Source organism: Pan troglodytes, chromosome 13 (genome assembly GCF_028858775.2).
Source record: "Pan troglodytes isolate AG18354 chromosome 13, NHGRI_mPanTro3-v2.0_pri, whole genome shotgun sequence".
Lineage (NCBI taxonomy): Eukaryota > Metazoa > Chordata > Mammalia > Primates > Hominidae > Pan > Pan troglodytes.
The window spans coordinates 107,402,407-107,424,439 of NC_072411.2; the positions used below are offsets into that span (position 1 = coordinate 107,402,407).

The 22,033-nt window shown below is 37.4% G+C and overlaps 1 protein-coding gene across 11 annotated transcripts in view; it reads left to right on the forward strand.

Moving 5' to 3' along the window:
• PARD3B (par-3 family cell polarity regulator beta) overlaps window positions 1–22,033 on the forward strand; it is a 1,071,110-nt gene that overhangs the window by 627,755 nt on the left and 421,322 nt on the right. For all 11 annotated transcript variants that reach the window (XM_009444083.4, XM_009444085.4, XM_009444084.5 and 8 more), the window contains 2 exons: window positions 2,062–2,161; window positions 9,503–9,618. In XM_009444083.4, coding sequence (XP_009442358.4) covers window positions 2,062–2,161; window positions 9,503–9,618 — 216 coding nt within the window. The remainder of the gene's footprint in view (window positions 1–2,061; window positions 2,162–9,502; window positions 9,619–22,033) is intronic.

Consider the following 22,033-nt stretch of genomic DNA (forward strand, 5'->3'; position numbering starts at 1 on the left):
GCAAGTCCTTGCCTTGTGTATTTCTCAGGGTTCTGCAGAGAAACAGAACCAAGTTGTGTGTGTGTGTGTGTGTGTGTGAACAGATTTATGTTAAGGAATTGGCTCACATGGCCGTGGAGACAGGCACATCCCAGAATCTGCAGGATGAGTCAGCAAGCTGGGGTTGCAGAAGAGTTGATGGTGCAGATTGAGTCTGAAGGCCTGAGAACCAGAAAAGCTGGTGGCGTGGTTTCGGTCTGAAGACAAACGGGCTTGAGACTCAGGAAGAACTGATGTTTCCGTTTGGGTCTGAAGATAGAAAAAAGCCAATGTCCCATGTCAAAGTCACTCAGTCGGAGAATTCTCTCTTATTCAGGAGAGAGGCAATCTTTTTTGTTCTATTCATGCCTTCACGTGATTAGACAAGGCCCACCCCATTAGAGGGGACAGTCTACTTATTTAAATGTGAATCTTGTTTAAAAACACCCTCACAGAAACTCCCAGAATAATATCTAGGTACCCTGTGGCCCAGTGAGATTGACATATAAAATTAACCACCATATCCAGCACGTGGACAAGCCAAAGCAGGTTTTATCACCAACAGCAGTTCTCAAGGGTAGAGATATTTGTCCCTTATTCTGTCATTCAGGGACAAATCAGGTACATACCTTATCAAATATGTCACTGTAATAGATACAAGTAGAATTTACAATCTATGGAATAATAATCCTCTGTTTACTTAACAGTATGCATTTACAAATCACTGCTTAAATATAATTTAGTTTGGCCGGGCGCGGTGGCTCACGCCTGTAATCCCAACACTTTGGGAGGCGGAGATGAGTGGATCATGAGGTCAGGAGATCAAGACCATCCTGGCTAACCCGGTGAAACCCCGTCTCTACTAAAAATACAAAAAATTAGCCAGGCGTGATGGCGAGCGCCTGTAGTCCCAGCTATTCGGGAGGCTGAGGCAGGAGAATGGCGTGAACCCAGGAGGCAGAGCTTGCAGTGAGCCAAGATCGTGCCACTGCACTCCAGCCTGGGTGGCAGAGTGAGACTCCATCTCAAAAATAATAATAATAATAAATATATACACACACACACACATATATATATATATAAATAAAATTTAATTCTCATATTCCTCCAGTAAAGGTATTCTTGTTGCCACTTGATGGCTTTAAAAACTGAGGCTTGGAGAAGTTGAGTAATTTGCCAAGTTCACACAGCAGTAGGGTTGGAAGCATGGCAATCTTGCTCCAAAAACCATGCACTTTACCACGATGTTATATAATGCTTTTCATACACTAGGGAATATGGTTAGTAATTATGAGCATTCAATGAAACAATGTACAAGGCTTAATATAATGTCTGCTGTATAATAAGATCTCAACAACCTTACTTGTTAGTTGTGGTGATATTAGAGATACATGTCTATTCTTATAGTACAGAACAAACTGGAAAAGTATACATTTTTAGTAGATGGGAAAACCAGGATTTAGACCCCTGTCTTTTCCTTATAAGGCCTTAAACTCAGATGTCTCCATTATGGCACAGATAGAAAAAAAGAGCGCACGTTTGTGTGTTTGTGTGTGTGTGTGTTTATCTCCACTATGTCTAAATGGTGAACAGATATACTATATCGTGATTTTTTAAAAGAAGTTTTTGCTACTGAAGCAAATGCTTTAATCACCATATAATCCAGAGTATTCACTATAGAGACTTGTTTACAAAAATATTAAGGCATAAAACAGATGACTTTGTTAATCTTCCACAAATCACAGGTGATGAGTATGTGTCAGCCTTTTGTTGGTGGGAAAAGGTAGTCAAGATCTGTGGAGTGGGTTTGCTAGGGGTTGCCTGCAGGTCACCAGTGTAAAAACATATTAGCAGGCTTAGATTTCCTCATACAAGCAGTATTCATTCTCATAAGGATCCTTCAGTTCTGTGTGAGAACTTATTTATTTCAGGGCTGGTTTATGTGTTGGCTAAAACTGCATCTGAGAGAGATACTGAAACCAAACCAGGCATCGAATGGTTCTGCTTCCACTTTATACAGCTTCATTTGTTCTTTGTTTATAGATCTATTGCTGCCCAATGACGGATGGGCCGAGAGTGAAGTTCCACCTTCTCCAACACCGCATTCTGCTCTGGAATTGGGCCTCGAAGATTACAGCCACAGGTATTGATAAAATGATATATCGTAAATGCTCCTTGTTATTGTTTTTCTGGGAGAACACAGCAACCTTATTCAGCAAACTTATTTTAACTCTATTTCTTTCTGGAATGGAAATCTTATAGTATCTATAATTCCTTTCCAGCGAAAGCTTCAGTGAAAGTTTCTCATAGCTAATAGCTTAGATTGGGCATATTTTGCTGCCTGGTATTTGTTAAGATTCACCTTAAATTATTAAAATACTTAAGAAAATGGTTGAACTTTCATTTTACAAATTTAAAAACTAGAGCCATGGAGCTCAAAGAAAAGTGACATGGGAAGGTATAAAACAAAACTGAGAAAATAGGAAGCTTATGGGTTTTTATTAGTAATTGGCAAACCCTAGAGGTATTTTAAAAATAAATGTTCCAAGAAAGTTAATGGAATCTAAAAATTAAAGCAACACCATATATAATCTAAAGTATTGAAGAGGGTACCCAATATTGTATCCATTCTGTAATACAAACTAAAAAAATCAATAATTTTTAGAATCACACAAGAACGAGAGAGATTTACTAAGCATACATACTATTTGACAAGGGGAATTCATAGATTTTGTTCTTCTGATGAGTTTTAAAAATCATTAAATTGTCCCTTTGCTATTTTCTGTATTTATTATGGCTGTTAGAAACTGTGTATTTTATTCCATTCTGTGTCCCATGATAATCCTGTGAAATTTCTTCATTTTTCTTGCAGCAATGCTAGTGTCATTCCTATTATGTTTTTTAATACAGTCCGCTAAAAATAAAGCAGCATGCCTTAGAGTATAGCTAACTCTATTAGGTGGAAGCTCACCTATATTTAGCTATCTCTGATTCTTATACTTTTGAAGTCAGTTATCTTGCTAACTACAGTTTCGTGAACTAGATTGATAATCATAATAATACTCTAGATCAGTATCTCTAGGGGTTTCAGAAAAGAAAATGTGGACCTATTTAATTTTGTCCATTCATTTCCATTGCCTGCCTCGATTCTGAATTGAAAATGACAATTTGGTGGCATAAAAAAAGCCATTTAAAACATAATTTCATTTGTTCTACCTTGCTGTTTATCCTGTATATATGTGCAAAATGTTTGGGATGGTGCAAAGCTGAATCAGATATAAACCCTGTCTTCAGGAAGCTGGTAGGCTGACAGGTAGACTCATGGGATGACTGGAACACAAGGGTTCCAAGTGATATTTACCAGAAGGTGTAGATAAAATGCTCTGAGCATCTGAGGCAGAGGAGAATGCCTCCAGATAAAGGAATCAGGGAAAATACTATGGTAAAAGTGTCATTTGAGCTGAACCCTAACTCATGAATAGCAGGTGGACATGAGATGAGCCCAGGAAGAAAGGGCATTTCGGGAGGGAAGGGCAGCAGAAGAAACAGCATAGATGGGAGAGTAAATTGATTTGTACAAGGTGGAGCTGATCAGCCAGATGATAAAGCCCAGAGTGCAAGAATAAGGTATGCAGACTTCATTTGGTAGATAGTCAATCTTATTGCAGGGTTTTCGCAGGTAATACACAGAATGAAACCTGGGTTATTTGTGTGTGTGTATAACATGGATTGGGTGAATGGAAGAGGTTTGATATCCCCTGGAAGCCAGGACTCTTTGGATACCTTTTAGGGCAACTGCAGTCAGAGGTACTGAGCATCTGTGCAGGGGAGGCTAGAGAGAAGCACTCAGATGAGAAACCTTCAAGGGAGAGAGGTGGTTCAGAGATCACCTGGGATTTAGCAACTGTCTTTTTGGCTTCAAAGTCTCCACGGATTTCTTTCCTTCCCTTTTCTGCAAAGCCGTTCCTTTGTGAATTGGGGAGAGAAAAAAGTTTATATTGCTCCTCGCTGCTGTAAATCTTCATTACATGGTATGAACTAGTAACTTCCATCTTCTTTCCACGTCTTCCTTCCTAGTCCCCTGTGTTTTAGGCCTCTGTTCTCACTTCTTTATTAGAACTGCTCTCTTAATCATCAACAGTAATCTCCTTTCAGTCAAAAGTATGACACTGTCTTAGACTTCATTCTTCTTTTCCACTCTGCAGTATTTGGTTATTAAGTCATTCATTCACTTACTCATCCATTCAAAGGCATTTCTGGAGCTCTGAGCCAGACACTGTAGAAAGAACTCAAATGGATTGGAAAGCATCCCTGCCTGCAAGAAATGCAGCATCCCCTTAGAGACAGACACGCAGATAATTAGGATGCAGCCAGCTAAGCATTAGATACAAAATGCAATGGGAGCCTAGAGGAAGAAGCCACTAACTTTGCCTGGAGTTGTCAAGTAAGTTTTCACAGGAGAGCATTGTTTAAGCAGTTTCTTGGAAAACGGAAGAAAGCTCTCTGGACAGAGAAGTGGCGGGAAGGGCAATTTAGGTTAAGGAAACCAGGGATGGGAAAGAATGCAGAGTGTGTTCAGTGTGGCTAAAGCTTGTGATATCTCAGGGAAGAATCAATGGGAAGGGCATTGTCTGCCCTGCTCCATGGGTGCCATGCTTCTCCGGAGAGCAGTGGAGAAGTATTGAAGCGCTTTGAGCCTGGAGATGACAGTATCAGGCAGAGCAGTTTCAGTGATGGAGGGTGGAGGGAATGGCAGAAGCCGCCATAGACAAGGAGGCTGCTCCGACTTGGGACTAGCAAGAGAAGAGCAGGGCCTGGATGGAGGGATCAGAAGCATGGGTGGAGAAGAAAGGGCAGAGATATTTTTAAAATGGAAGGAACAAGTCTTAAGCCTTGAAACTCTCCCCTCCTAGGATCGTGTGACCTGCACCATCCTGCAAGCTGCTGCGTTGCCTAGGTGACCAGCAGCAGCAGGGGTTGGATGTGTGAAACTTGGGATGGAGGAAGGACTGGAAGGGAGCCAGGAGGATTGAGCAAGAAAGGCTCTCCTGCCTTCTGCCTTTCAAAAAAAAAAAAAAAAAAAAAGGGAAAAGCCCTCTCAAAGGAAAAAAGGGTGTTGGAGGGATGAGGCTAATCTTGTAAAAGAGAAAACTGCTATGGCGTGAGGAAAGAAAAACAAATTTGATCAAACTTAATGCCTGTACAAAATGAAATCGGGAAATTGCTCAACCTATTTTTACTATTATGCAATGATTATTACAGAAAAGTTTATAATATGTGGGTCTAAGTAATAAATAAATATAAAGGAAATAAACTTACTGTGAGATCTCAGGCAGAGTTGAAGCTAAATCAGCAGCAGACAGAATATATCGAATATTATTAACAGTTTAGACAACATTGGGCTATTCCCCACATGTTCATATTCTCTTTCTCTCTCTCTCTCTCTGTCTGTTTCTTCATGCACATACCTGAAACTACTCTCACTCATAGAAGCCAATTGTGGAAGTCCATCTGTGGACACCTGAGACTTCAGACATCATGGTTTTTGTCTTGCCTCTCAAAATCTTCATCCCCCACCTTTTCACCTCAGACAGTTCTTGAACATTCATTGTTGGCTCTTATACATCTTTTACATTCCTGGTTTGTCACCATAGTCAAACACTGGCATATGTTTCATGCTACCCTTACTTATTCATTAGGCAGCATAATTTGACGTTGAGTATCGTTTCTATTTGGTAGATTCTCTGGTCGTTCATGCTGAAAACACGGCCTTTATCTAAGACATGTCTTTGGCCTGCTGTCAACTTCCAGCTTCCACCAGCCTTCACTGCAGCCCACTCAGCCATGAGCACATGCTAACTCCCTTCAAAACTAAAATGTCGTATTTTATAGTTAATCATTGTGTCACCCTCTTAATCCAAACACTCGAGATATGTAGCATAAAGTTACAAACCGTTTTACTAGTCTAACTTACATGTCTAAAATATTTTCACATGAACTAACTCAATATGGCACTCACTCATTATTCTGGTGCTCTATATGCCCACATTGGCTCTAATCCTATGACTTATATTACACTCACTTGCCTCCTTAATATCCATCAATCTGATATCAGCCTTATTTGCCTTATTTCCATTTTGTACCGCAGCACAGGGGGCCCTTATATGAAACGTTTTCAAAATGTACACTTGGTCACAATCAAAATGATGGTAACATATATGTGTATGTATATAGATAGATATGTAGATATCTCATTATGATCAATTTAAAGGACATAATCAGATGTGTACATAAGAGCATTTGTTACATTCATATGTACAGTGCAGCCTTTTATTTCTTTGATCCTTCTTGATTATATGCCAACATTTGTATAAAAGTTCAGTTTATTAGACAGATCCTAGCTTGATGTTACTGCATCGAGTGTCGTTGCCACCTTACTTTTTAAACGGGGATTGGGATCATTGCTACCTAAGAGTCTGGGAAAATTTGAGCTCTTATTCCTAATTTGTGAATTAACACCTGGCTTAAGAGGATAAACTAAGACAATGAGTCAGGTTCACCAACACATTGTTCAGTTGGGTAGATTCTCAGTCTGCCTTGAGCAGAGCACTTTAAATGCAATCTGATCTATGTTTTAATGAGGGTCCTACACCTCCTCCCTGGAGGCTTTCACTGCTTTGATTAAGGATTTAGTTTTCTATTATTGCATGATGTGCACCATTCTATTGGAACAAAAAGCAAACCTAAAACGTAAGCCGCATAATAAAAGGTGAGCAAGTCTTCACTAAAAGTGAAAGGCTTGATTTTTGCGGATTCGGGATCAGCAACAACCTGTGTCCCAGGCTGGCCACCATTTCAGCCAGATCTTCTGGCTCTGGTCCCAGCTTTGCCCCTGGCCAGCTGTGTGACCTGGCAACGCCAACTCTCCTCTTTGAGCCTCAGGGTCTTATCTGAGAGATGAGGTGACCCTTAATCCCTTCTGGCTCTTAAACTTTTTGATTCTATGAAGGCCATGAGTCTTTCTGACACTAAACCCACATCATCACAACAGATCAAAGGATGGAAAACTTAAGTGCAAATAAAGGTCGAATAACACATTTAAAGGCAAGTGCTTCCAAACACCGAGACTCAGGGGAAAGCTCATATTTGCAGTAGTGTCTCAGAATTCTATAAAATGGGCTGAAAAAATGAAAGTATTGCTATTAGGCCAGGCTAGTGTCAATAACACTAAGTGGGTCCAGGATTTTTGTTCACAATTGGCATATTTTGTCATTACTAGATACCATATCTAATACACTTTATATATCAATGGCTTCGTGTATTGAGAATGTACCCAGACACCAGGAAAGAAATAGAAAAAAAAAAAAAAAAGGCTACATAACCCTAAAGAGAGGATTTAAATTTCTTGAGAAATTTTTATGAAAACATGTGAAATCTTCTCATTGGTAAATGCCTTAGGCCCTCATTTGAAGACCATACTAACCTACAGAAATAAAGAAAAGGATTCTTAATAGCTCAGGTTGATCAAGCTCTTACTGTGTGCTAGATACTTTTCTCAATATAGAACGTAACTTACATATCTTACAAAAATTTTAAAGAGTCATAAATTCTATTCTTATCCATTTTATGGATGAGGAAACTGAGGCCACTCACCCTGACATTTTCCTACAGGGGCCACTCTCCTAACCATCAAACCACATCACGCTTCTAAATAGAAAGAGAAAAGGGCTCCCAGTCACACACTTGCTGAGAGTCTGACAAAAACAGAGATGTCAAAGAAACTGTAAAAAGCACAGGTAATGGGAAAAACTCAGAAATTTATAGTGTTTTGGGAAGCAAAAGTAGGACATTTTACTGATCTGCTTATTTGTTAACTTACCTAATTTATCTGTTTCTATAGCACGTACTCTGTACCAGACCCTAATGTCCTTACTTTACAAATCTTCACTCATTCTATTCTCTCAACCACCTTGTGAGGTAGAGAGTGTAATTTTACTCATTTTATACATAAGGAAATTGAAGCCCAGAGAGGTCCAGTAAGTCTCTTAGTTGACACAGCTAGTAAGTACCGGAGCCAGGATTTAGAGTGGGCCAGACACACCACAGTGCTGTGCTGGTTCACGGGTACTTCCTTTCTGGGGGAGGGTGGAGGAGATGAGGTCTATCTTTGTCACCCAAGCTGGAGGGAAGAGGTGCAATCTTAGCTCACTGCAGCCTCAAACTCCTAGACTCAAGTGATCCTCCAGCCTCAGACTCCCAAGTAACTGGGACTACAGGTGCCTGCCACCACACCTGGCTAAACAGGTACTTCCTTAATCTACCCACTGCATTATAAAAAGGGAGGTTCATTTATTCATTTGGCAATACTATTATTGCTGCATACTAATTTTAATGTTGCTTGAAAGCAATATTGAATATGGAGGGATGATGAGTTTCAAGAAAAGATTAAACTTATTTTGGTATTTCAGGTCGAGATTCTCTTGTACATTTTAGAAGGATTTTCATTCAAAACAGTTATTTTTGCTATTGTTTTGTTGTTTATAGTATCAAACTCCAACTGTTAGAAAAACCCAACATCAATACTTTAGATTTTGTAAGGATACATGATTTGGATTTTCACTATATCTGAGATTAGAATAGCAATTATAATGAGATGAGCCACCATATTTACTTTCCAAACAGATGAGAGTGCCAAGGTGAGAAAATGGCTATAATTTAGTTTATTAAAATTATATAAATTTATTTCTAAAACAAGAACTAAGTCCTTGTCTGTAATTCTCTTATGTAATACCCTCTATCCTCAAGCAAAATAGATAAAATATTCAGCAGAAGGAAAGTTATTTGAGATTGCCTACAAGTACTAAGAAAACTATAATGGGCATTTGATGTATCTTGTGTCTAAATTGTCAACTGTGCTCTTCCTATTATTTCCTTTTGGCACTTTTGATGAGCAGACTGTCTGCTTAGTGTTAACATTAGTTTTAGGAAAAAGACCTAAATAAAATAGAAAACCAAACTCCTACAGGCATCAGTCATTCAACAGGATGGTTTTTTCTAAAGGATACAACCCTTTCACTTGTGTTTTAAAATAGGCATAGCTTAGTCCACAGAAATCCCTTAACCTGCTTTTGGGCTCTGCTAATATCCAGTGACATCTTTTGAAGTGCTAGTGTTTTCCAGGCCCTCTTTACCCACTTAAAGTTATATAGTGTACAGCAGGATCCCAATTAGCAGAAATCAGTGAAGAGTAAAACACGATATTGCCCAGAGAATATTTTATTTAAATTGTACAGTGTGATAAAATACATGAAAACAGAGTTGCTACATCTCATAAAAGAAACCTGAGATTTAAGAATTAGTTGAAAATATGTGGTTGGGAGCTGCGCAGAGTGATGAGTGGCTGTGTTCAAAATGAGAACTGCTTCCTCATTTTTTAAAAGATTTTATTCTAAACCTAAATACAACATATGGCTTCCTTCCACAGCTCTGGGGTGGATTCAGCAGTATATTTTCCAGATCAGCACATCAACTTCAGATCTGTGACACCGGCCAGGCAGCCTGAATCAATTAATTTGAAAGCCTCGAAGAGCATGGACCTTGGTAAGCAAGGGTGAGGTGACATCCAGGTCAGCTCTCCAGCCTCAGCCCATTTATCTTCCCAAATGTCCTGGTTTTGTTTCTTCAACTCAAACCTCAGGGAACAAGGTCTGCAGAAGCCTGGAGGAAGGGATAATGGCCATCCCACCTTCCTATCTCTTCACACATTTAATTGTAATTACCCACTTTGTGAAACAAAGAGAAGTGATTTATTTTTACAAAGTGATCTATAAACTATCCTCCCATCATAGATGACAAAAATGATTCCTTCTGGAGGATCTGAATTCCAGAGGCATCTTTATCTCATCTATCTGCCTTTGCATTTGCACCCTCGCTTCTGCCAGGGCATTTCCACTCTGTGCGGGCATACCTGTTGCAGAGCCTGGGAAAATCATGTGGTTCAAAGCATCCTTTGCCTTAGTGCTTCACTTCCTTCTATTCTTCTCCATGTGTGATGGATAGGGATGGCATCAGTGCAGAAGATTCAGCCTTTTAAATGCCCATCCCCAAATCCTGTGACACTGGAGGGAAAAAGGGTCTCTTGGGCGTGCCACACTGAGGGTGTCAAGGTACCCTGTGTCCATGCCTCAACAACCTCACTGAGGTTCTGAGCACCATGGGGAACTTCTTGGTGACTGTTGGGTGCCAGGGCAGAGCAAGGGCCCCTGTTAACTGTGTTCTGAAAGCCTTGGGACATCTCAGATACCCTAGAGCATCACTGCCCTCCCATGGGCTCTTAGAGAGAACACCATTAGAGAAAAGTATGGATACAATAAATTCTCAGCAAAATATCCATTGCCTCATGAATGCTTGGAGGCCAAGCTTTGCAATTGTTTTTTCTCAAGGCATATTATATATTTCATTAGTAACAACGAGAAAATAGAATAATCAAAAGTGCGTGCTCCACCAAACAATCTGATAAATAGTGCTTATCTGTTACTCATTTACAGGAGTTCAGAAAAATGTTCAATCATGATGAAACAAGAGAAATTGATTCTATTTTGTATAAATTAACTAAATGACTGGGATGCATTTGCTGTAATCGCCTGTAGTGAGAGACAGACAGAAACCTTAACAAGGAAGCTGTCTTGAGCACTGGTCAGAAAGAGTATTTTCTCAAGCGTGAACCTTTGACAAACCAAAGGAATAATTTGTGACAGTGACATAGGTTATTACTAATAATTTAAAGAGCAGTTCATTTTCATAGAGTGCTTGATAAACATTTCCTGTTCTGTCTTCCCAGTTTCTCTGTAAAGAAGATGAATGGATCAAAACTGCTCTTATTTTTGAGGAGAGAAATATATTTGTTTTTCTCATTTAATTAAAGCAGCCACTATTACGTTTCTAAAAAGAAAAAACAGCACCCATTTTAAATTAACAGAGAAAAAATATTATGAAACCTGTAAAAAATAAAACCAAAGACATGTCCAAAATCAATATTTTTGTTTACATTTTAATTTTATTATTATTATTTTTTTTTTGAGATGGAGTCTCGCTCTGTCACCCAGGATGGAGTGCAATGGTGTGATCTCGGCTCACTGCAACCTCCGCCCCCTGGGTTGAAGTGATTCTCCTACCTCAGCCTCGCAAGTAGCTTGGATTACAGGTGTCTGCCACCACGCCAGGCTAATTTTTTTTTTTTTTTTTTGTATTTTTAGTAGAGACGAGGTTTCTCCATGTTGGCCGGGGTGTTCTCGAACTCCTGACCTCAAGTGTTCCACCCACCTAAGCCTCCCAAAGTGCTGGGATTACAGGCGTAAGCCACTGCGCCCAGCCGTTTTGTTTACATTTTTATTACCAAAAACGGTTTTTTGCGTTTTCTCTTCTAAACTGAAATAGTCCTAGCAAAATATATGTAGTTAGCCGTCATTCTTTGCATTTTTTATACATATGCCATAAATGACAACGATAATAGTAAGGTTTATTCATTTTACAAAATTGGTCAGGTTACGAGCTATTTTCTTCAGGACCCTAGTACCAAACTAAAAGCATTGGCTAAAATGCACCATGCAGTGGAAATACTCAATAGCATGCTGTAAAAACAAGTTTAGAGTAATCATCAAACTTTGGTCCTTTCCAAGAAGTACCAGGCTAAAGCCAACAGTGTTTCAGAAGGCCCTGAGAGTCAGCATTCTAGTACCATTTTGATCCCTTCTCCCCAGAACAGTCAGGGAGCCTAACAAATGTGTTAGCCTTCTCAATATGAAATTCACTTAGGTGATACCGCAGTGGTAAACATTTGAAAGTGTCTTTTCTGTTTCATTAGAGGAATAGACTATTGTATATAGTTTCGTTTTCCATTTATAGCACTAGGCCAATGTAAGAGATTAATTTATTTGCTCAAAAGGTAGGTGACTATGTTTATAGGAATAATCCTAGCAGGATCTTGATTCTTTAAAATGTTTTAACATTCTTTAAAACGTCTTAATAAGTAGCCTATTTAGGATGAATACACAATTCATGATGTCTATTTTTGACCTGGAAAACCAGCATTTTCATATGGTTCAAAATTTTTTTAAAAACCTTCTATTTGTTACGTAATTAGTTTATATTGGCTATTTCTCACTTTATAAAATCTGTAGGACTCTTCAAAGGCTGATGGGTCCTGTCAGTAGCCTCGTTTTTGTTTCATATTTGCTACTAAGACCAAACTAGTATTTTAACTTGCATGTTAATGAGTCATTGTTCATCTGCTCAAGCTATTTTAAAGGTGAGTGGCTTCCATTTACTTATTTTCACTTATATTTTCAAAGACAGACAATTCCGATTAAGAAAAAATAAAGCCTCCTTATTCCCATCCCTTTTACCTATTCATCAGACACAAACATAGTTTAAAATGTAAGTGCTCCTAGAAAGCACTAGTTGCTTCCCCATCTGTGTACATGTCCACATCACGTATCATTTCTTTATAATAGTTGCATAGTGTTACATTCATTAATCTTCATTTACAGCTTACTTTACTCTTCCCCTTTTAATGGAATGTGGGCTTCATTGGCAGTTCTTTTGTTGTTGTTTTGGTGGGTTTTTGAGTCGTTTGTGTTTAAGATTTTGCAATTTGTTTATTTATGGCCTTTGCCACGTTACCATTTGTTAATTTTGTCCTCTTTCATTTATAAAATATTGTTACATGGGATGCAAGTGATTTTTTTGCAACCCATTATTTGTCTTTTTAGTTTGATTGTGATATTTCTTATCATAAAAAAGGTTTCAGTCGTATTCTCAAATATTTTCATCATTTCTTCTTTTGTGACATTTGGGTTATATGTTTATCTCATTTTCTTCTGGTACTTTTAGAGGCTTTAAAAATATTTAGGAATCTATCATATATTTTTATCCATGGGGTATGAGATGGAAGAATTTTCTCACATAAATAAGCAAATTATTAATAACATGTATTGACTTCTCCGTTCTTTCCCTATTAATTTGAAATTTAGTCACATTGAATAGTAAATTTGCACACATACATGTGTGGGTTTCTAGACATACTATTCTGTTGATATATTAGTCCATCTCATGTCAGCATCACCCCATTTAAATTATCTTGCTATTATGTCTTGTTTTGATTACTTACAGGATAATCTTCCTTTAATTTTTCTTCCTTTGTGAAATTACTTTGGCTCTTCATATGTACTCATTCTCCTGCATGGACTGTACAATCAGCTAATCAAAATGAGTTTAAAGATGAAACAGGAATGCTTCCACTGTGGGGGGGGGGGGTGTGTGTGTGTGTGTGAGAGAGAGAGAGAGCGAGCATGCACATTAATTATAATGTTTGCTATTGGCTTCTGATGGAAACATTTGATCAAACTACATAAGTTTCTTTGCATTCCTAACTTCCTAAAAGTTTTTTGATTAAATCATTTATTTTTTTAATCAAGAATGAATGTTTAATTTTAGTAAGTGATTTTAAGGCCCTTACTGGCTGATAATGTGGATTTTGTTCTTTATTCTATTAGTGAAATAAAAGTGAGTTAATTAATAGATTCCCCAATATTAAATCTTCGATTCTTTTTCAATGACTCTAAATTTTTCCCTTTACTTGCAAAAATGTTTATTGATTAACTACAGATATGTATATTAAACACTTCTTGAGATGGTTAACACATTATATGCTCTAAAATGTAGGTGTACAACTCTGATAACAATTTTACTCAGTGTCATTAATTCCTATATATACATTATAAGTATAATGTATATGTAGCCCTTTTGAGGCTGCTTTGCCTTGGGATTTTGTGGATACTTTTACTGGCATGCATGTGGTCACATTTAAGTCAGAACAGAAATGATTAACATGATAAATAAAAGGAAATTTGTTTTTAAATAATTGCATGTAGTCATGCTAATTCAAAGGGGTTAGGGTGTCACTTAAGAGACTGGGTGGATACTTCTGGGTTTTGGAGAAAATCAATCTTTTCCTACTAATTGTAGACTTTTCTCTATTTATTTAAATTACCAGAATTACTGTGTTCAGTCTGGACCCCTTTAATTTGTTCATAATTGAGCTTGTGTGGGTGTTGAGTTGGAAGCTCTCAGGAGCTGAATAACACAGCTGCCTCTTTGGCCTTTGGCATAGGGTTTTCCCCCAAAGAGCTGCCCTTGTTGGCAGTATGCCAGGAAGTTACATTCAAAGACTTTTTGATGAGGCATAAAAATCTTTAATTTCCAGGCTTGGTGTTTTATGACCCCATAATACTGTTTGAGAATTGGTCTGAATTATTCAAAGGATAGCACTTCAGTTTGTTGGCCCCCTTTGTTGACCTACTCTGTAGCCCCATTCAGAGTTAAGTTTAAAATGCTGTTTCTCACAAGATACTGTTTTTAGAGTTTTCTATCCTGTTTCACATTGGCCTCCCACTCCCATTTCAGAAGGGTGTTCTATAACACAGTTTGGAGAAGGCTAAGGGCAGTGCAGATGGAAGATGCTGGCCAGCTGTCCTGTTCAGTAAGAGGAAATGAGCTTAAAGTGATGCATGAGGCATTCAGACGAAATTTTAGGAAGTTTCCTGACAATGAAGATTGTTAACATTCCATGTCTCGTAGTCTTTTAAGAAAGAGCACGTGTCCTGAAAAACTCTCCCTAAAATCAAGACGATAAATAGGTTGGCTGACTTCCTTTCATGATTTGTGATTCACCAGTTTTATTTTCTGTTAGTTACTTGCTCTAATTTTTTTAAATTAGGAAATGTTTTTAGACACCCACAATTGAAGTAATTTATAAGCCAACTGAGTTCTCACATCTACAAAGGTAAATATTTGAGATACATTTTGAGTATGAAACCTTTTATATATGTCAGATATTCCTCTTAGACTTAGTACATTTCTAGTATCAGCTCAAAGATGAGCATGAAAAAAGCCCCATTCTACTGCTCTAATACTTTCTTTTTAAGATTATATTCATATAGTGAGGTACTTCTATATGAATTATTGATAATAAAGACTGAATACATAGGATAATTTTTATAAAATTGTATATTCTAATAAGTGTGATGCTGGTTTGTATTAATATATAAAATATATTTTACTATTTTTATTTATATCCATGGATTTCTTTTATTGTCCACCAATAAGTAGTACCTCTGAATATAGTTAAAAGCTGAATTGGATATTACTGTTTGGGATACAACTTTGACTTAAAGAAAAGAACCTGTTTTGTAAAGAAAAATTAATGGTAATATTGTAAGAAAGTGTCTATTTGTATAATAGACAAGTATACAAAGATGAAGTCAGCTATATACTTTAAACTCTAGTAAGTCAAAATAAAGGAATTATAGAGAATGTTCTTTCATTAAGTAAATGTTTATTAAGTGCCTACTGTGTGCCGGGAAGTGCATTAAACACTGGAGATGTGGTAAATAAATGAAAGAAATGGTGCTTGCTGCCTGTACCTAGATTAGAACCCCAACAGGAAAGAAAAGCTCAAGAGTTAAGGAAAAACTACCAAAAGGAAATTCTGACATTATGATAACTTATCTCAGGGAGGAAGAAAGGGAAGAGGCATCTGAAGACACTCATGTGGCTGCCTCAAGAACTCACTGATAACCTCAGCTATGTAGAAAAGAGGAAGAGAGAAGCAAATGATTAAAATATATACATATATATGTACATTTTTACTGTGTGTGTATATACACATACACACACACACACATATATATACACACACACACACGCACACACGTAGTACAAATCTAAAAGAATATATGCAGGAAGAGGTAAACAGCTGCGTGAGAAGAGGCTTGCAAAACCTAGTAAAAGTTAGAGAGCCAAGCTATTTTTAAAGCATGAAAAAGAAAGTGTGCGAGGTGGCCCATTGTTTTAAATCCCTGCTAGATGTCGGGTGGAAAGCAAAGCCACTCAGTTCCTGTATTAGTATTATCCTCATACATAGGAGAGAATGATGGTCAAACCGAAAAAGCATGGCTGCCAGGCAATGGAAATCTAGACAATTTACATCCCTGTGCACTAAAAGGCTTGTGATTATAAAGTGGCCGTCCCTGATCATCAGAAATTGTGAAGAGTAGGCCTCACACTGGAAGACAAGGAAGCAAATGACCAATTTTCAGAAAGATAATGAATTCCAGAAACAACTGGTAATCTCAATGCTGATCGTCAGAAGATTTCCATGTTTGTGAAATTAAAAAAAAAAAATGTGGTGGTCACCAGCAATCTCAATGGAGTCCTTGAAATAACTGGTGTCTCCTTTCCTTTTTGATGGGATTTCTAAACTGCTAAGTCAGGAAAATGTTTTACATATAGGTTATGTTGATGTTTATAAAGGAATTTCTATGTGTTTTCTGATTGAGACTTATGGGTCAAATTACATACAGAGGTAGACACAGCATTAAAATGTCCCTTCCTGAAATGTGCTAATTAATGTCTCATTGTCACCTTGGAGAAAATTAAATAACATATACCATAAAATGATATCTTTATTGTGTTCTGATAAAACTCAACAGAATTTGATGAAGATTGGATATATGTAATTTGGCACATATCTAACTTAATATTTGTATACTTCCCTGTCTGTTATACAAAGCAAACAGACCTCTTTCAGTCTTAGTTAATTTTTCTTTACAAAACAGGATTTTTTCCTTAAAGTCAAAGAAGAGTAAAGAAGGACAAGGCACTCTTCACAAATTTTCAGGAAATACTGTCTTAGAGAATTGGGTGGTAGATTGACAGAATTAGCATTCAGATGATTTCTCCAGAACTGAAGAAGATAGAATTTAATAAAGAATGATGCATTCATTCAACAAGGATTTATTGACACTTACTGTATGCCAGGCAATATCCCAGGTAAATAAGACAAAGGCTGCAGTCTTACAGTGTTTTCATTCTCGTTATGTAAACAGATGGTAAAGATGTATACAGTGAATAAATAATAAAATTTCAGATGATAGAGATTCAAATAGAAATGTTTTTTCCTAAAGCCAAATTCAGGTAGAGAGAATGACTGAGGGGACATGAAGGTATTTTAGATGGGATAGTGAATGATAAAGGTTATGTCCTAAAGTCAGGTTAAAAAAGATTAATTGTATAAGTGTAGGATTTACGAGAGTGGGGATAGTAACTATTGAAGCAATCCCCTGGTTCTTAGCTGCTTGCCTGACACGGCCATCCCCAGAGCTAGTTCTATGTTTTCAGATCAAAGGAGAAGACAGCTCCACTTTATTCTGGCCTGGTCATAACACATTTACAGTTCCATATTCAATTGTGGGTACAATATTTTAATAACTACAAAGACAGTATAGAATACAATCCAGATATTGGTGAAAGGCCTAGAAACCATGTTTAGTAAAAAACAAGTTGAAAGAATAAAGATATTATGCCTGAAAGAGAGATTATTTGAGTCATAGGAGAGCTCTCCTCAAATATTTTCATGCAAATATTGAAAGACTCACATCTGTTTAAAATTAATCAGTACCCCAGATACATCAAGCAATGATAATCACATCAGAAGATACATCACGTTTACAAGTTTTGAAATCGAGAGGGATAACAGTGATGGAAAACGGAATTCTGGTTTATGGCATGTTTGGTATGAAAGGAAAAATATATAAATTAAAACAGCTCCTGAAGACTGAAAAGAGAAGCAGAACTCACCAAAATTATGAAAAAGAGACCATCATATATTTTTCAGTGTTTGGCAAGGGATACAGGTTCTTTTTATTTTTTGTTAGAGTATTTTAATATGATTATGTCATTAAAACATATTATAGGGCCGGGCACAGTGGCTTACACCTGTAATCCCAGCCCTTTGGGGGGCCAAAGCAGGCAGATCACCTGAGGTCGGGAGTTCGAGACCAGCCTAACCAACGTGGAGAAACCCTGTCTCTACTAAAAATAGAAAATTAGCTGGGCGTGGTGGCCCATGCCTGTAATCCCAGCTACTTGGGAGGCTGAGGCAGGAGAATCGCTTGAACCTGGGAGGTGGAGTTTGTGGTGAGTGGAGATCACGCCATTGCACTCCAGCCTGGGCAACAAGAGTGAAACTCCATCTCAAAAAATAAATAAATAAATAAAACGTATTATAATGTATATAGTTATATGTTTTAACTACATAACTTTATTATAATATGTACACAGATTATAACACTGTGTACATATTACACAGAATATAATTGTAGTGAGATGAATAGAAGAAAAGTTGAATTTAGAGAACCTACCTGTCAGAACTCAGGCTGAATTCTTAGACATCTCTAGTGATAAAAGACTTCAGATAGTTTCCAGCACCTCCATCCATGGCAGGCCTCTTTCAAAACATTAAGAAAACCAACATTTGGATTAACCAAAATTTAACACGTAATTATATTTTAGATGATTGCTACATTTAAAGTGAATTATAGACTATTAGTAGTAGTAACTGAAATGTAGAAATATAGATCACTATAATATAACTTGATCGATATTTCAGATGTAGCAGAATAAGGCAGATTCTGTTTAAAATTCATTAAAATAACCATTTGAGTTGGAAGCAAAGGTGTAAAAATGGTTCTCTATGTCAAGGACATGCTTTTCATATGCCTGTAAGTCTCTATCTATCCTTTCCTCCTGCTGTATTTTTACATTCCCTAAGAAACATACTTTCAAGAAGAATTTGACTTTGTATTCATTCTTACTACTATTAATTGGAAAACAATATCTTTTGTGTAGGAATTGTACTTTTATAATGCTTCATATGTTTCTAGACTTGTCTAAAAGTTGTGGCACATGCCAGGCCATCCCTGTCATACTCCTCCCATGACTAAATGCTCACAAATGCCATAAACTTAGCTGCTCTCTTTTATAAGTTATTGAATGAGTGAATAAGGGGTACAACTTTCTCAAATGCCCCCATCTGAAAAAGGAAAACATTCGGAGTAAGGATCATCCCTCTTACATAAAAACACGTAACCTAATGCCTAGAACATCCCTAATGCCTAGGGATTTGGTGGTGTCATTAGTAATAGTAGCAGTCATGGAGAGGGTAGTGTTGGTAGTATAATTAGAAATGAGCTTCTACATCTCCTACAAGTTTTTCTTATCATTAGTAGTGGACTTGAACAGTCAATATAAGTAAATTCTCCTGAAGTTAAGTATTATGAAATGCTGGGAGAAAAGTTAACCTGTGGATTTCATAGGTATATCCTTAAGTCAATAACGGGGCCACAAATGGTCTCAAATGTTGCCATGCAGTTTTTCACTGAGTGTATTTTCTCAAGCTGGGGGCATGTTTAATGGAATATGTAGTTAATTTAAAATGTCACTGTCTCTAAGAGAAATGTAAGACTCTATTTCCCCAGAAGAGATACAAAAAAACTATAAAGTTTAGAAAACCTTAACCAATGATATTCTGCCAGTAACAAACCCATGCAGATTTTTACTAAATTGACCTCTGTGTACTTAGAACATTTTCTGTGCTCTGATTAGAAATCTTGGTCAATGGAAAAACTGCCCTATTCTTTAAAATTTAAATATTCTGGGCTCCTCTTAAAGCTTGGATTAGAACATGAAGTGCTTTCTTCTTTATATTTTGTACTGAGGCTCTGTATCTAGGATTCTAAGCCTTTTTTTTTTTTTTACTTTTTTTTTTTACTATACTTTTACTTTTTACTTTTTATTTTTTTACTATACTATACTGGGATACATGTGGAGAACATGCAGGTTTGTTAAATAGGTACACACGTGCCATGGTGGTTTGCTCACCCATCAACCCGTCATCTACATTAGGTATTTCTCCTAAGACTATCCCTCCCCTATGCTCCCACCCCCCAACAGGCCCCGGTGTGTGATGTTCCTCTCCCTGTGTCCATGTGTTCTCATTGTTCAACTGCCACTTATGAGTGAGAACATGCAGTATTTAGTTTTCTGTTCCTGTGTTAGTTTGCTGAGAATGATGGTTTCCAGCTTCATCCATGTCCCTGCAAAGTTCATGAACTCATACTTTTTTATGGCTGCATAGTATTCCATGGTGCATGTGTGCCACATTTTCTTAATCCAGTCTATCCTTGATGGGCATTTGGATTGGTTCCAAGTCTTTGCTATTGTGAATAGTGCCACAATAAACATACGTGTACATGTCTCTTTAGAGTAGCATGATTTATAATCCTTTGGGTATATACCCAGTAATGGGATGGCTGGGTCAAATGGTATTTCTGGTTCTAGATCCTTGAGGAATCGCCACACTGTCTTCCACAATGGCTGAACTAATTTATACTCCCACCAACAATGTAAAAGTATTCCTATTTCTCCACATCTTCTCCAGCATCTGTTGTTTCCGGACTTTTTAATGATTGCCATTCTAACTGGCATGAGATGGTATCTCATTGTGGTTTTGATTTGCATTTCTCTAATGATCAGTGATGATGAGCTTTTCTTCATATGTTTGTTGGCTGCATAAATGTCTTCTTTTGAGAAGTGTCTGTTCGTATCCTTCACCCACTTTTTGATGGGGTTGTTTTTTACTTGTAAATTTGTTTAAGTTCCTTGTAGATTCTGGATATTAGCCCTTTGTCAGATGGATAGATTGCAAAAATTTGTTCCCATTCTGTAGGTTGCCTGTTCACTCTGATGATAGTTTCTTTTGCTGTGCAGAAGCTCGTTAATTTAATTAGATCCCATTTGTCAATTTTGGCTTTTGTTGCCATTGCTTTTGGTGTTTTAGACATGAAGTCTTTGCCCATGCCTGTGAGCTGAATGGTATTGCCTAGGTGTTCTTCTAGGGTTTTTATGGTTTTAGGCGTTATGTTTAAGTCTTTAATCCATCTTGAGTTAATTTTTGTAAAAAATATAAGGAAGGAGTCCAGTTTCAGTTTTCTGCGTGTGGCTAGCGATCTTCCCAACACCATTTATTAAATAGGGAATCCTTTCCCCATTGCTTGTTTTTGTCAGGTCTGTCATAGATCAGATGGTTGTAGATGTGTGATGTTATTTCTGAGGTCTCTATTCTGTTCCATTGGTCTATATATCTGTTTTGGTACCAGTACCATGCTGTTTTGGTTACTGTAGCCTTGTAGTATAGTTTGAAGTCAGGTAGCATGATGCCCCCAGCTTTGTTCTTTTTGCTTAGGGCTGTCTTGGCTATATGGGCTCCTTTTTGGTTCCATATGAAATTTAAAGTAGCTTTTTCTAATTCTGTGAAGAAAGTCAATGGTAGCTTGATGGGGATAGCATTAAATCTATAAATTACTTTGGGCAGTATGGCCATTTTCACTATATTGATTCTTCCTATCCCTAAGCATGGAATGTTTTTCCATTTGTTTGTTTCCCCTCTTATTTCCTGGAGCAGTGGTTTGTAGTTCTCCTTGAAGAGGTCCTTCACATCCCTTGTAAGTTGGATTCCTAGGTATTTTATTCCCTTTGTAGCAATTGTGAATGGGAGTTCACTCATGATTTGGCTCTCTGTCTGTTACTGGTGTATAGGAATGCTTGTGATTTTTGCACATTTGATTTTGTATCTGGAGACTTTGCTGAATTTGCTTATCAGCTTAAGGGGATTTTGGGCTGAGACGATTGGGTTTTCTAAATATACAGTCATGTCATCTGCAAACAGTGATAATTTGACTTCCTGTCTTCTTAGTTCAATACCCTTTATTTTTTTCTCTTGCCTGATTGCCCTGGCCAGAACTTCCAATACTATGTTAAATAGGAGTGGTGAGAGAGGGCATCCCTGTCTTGTGCCAGTTTTCAAAGGGAATGCTTCCAGCTTTTGCCCATTCAGTGTGATATTAGCTGTGGGTTTGTCATAAATCGTTTTTATTAGTTTGAGATACATTCCATCAATACCTAGTTTATTGAGACTTTTTAGCATGAAGCAGTGTTGAATTTTATTAAAGGCCTTTTCTGCATCTGTTGAGATAATCATGTGGTTTTTGTCATTAGTTCCGTTTATGTGAAGGATTACATTAATTGATTTGCGTATGTTGAACCAGCCTTGCATCCC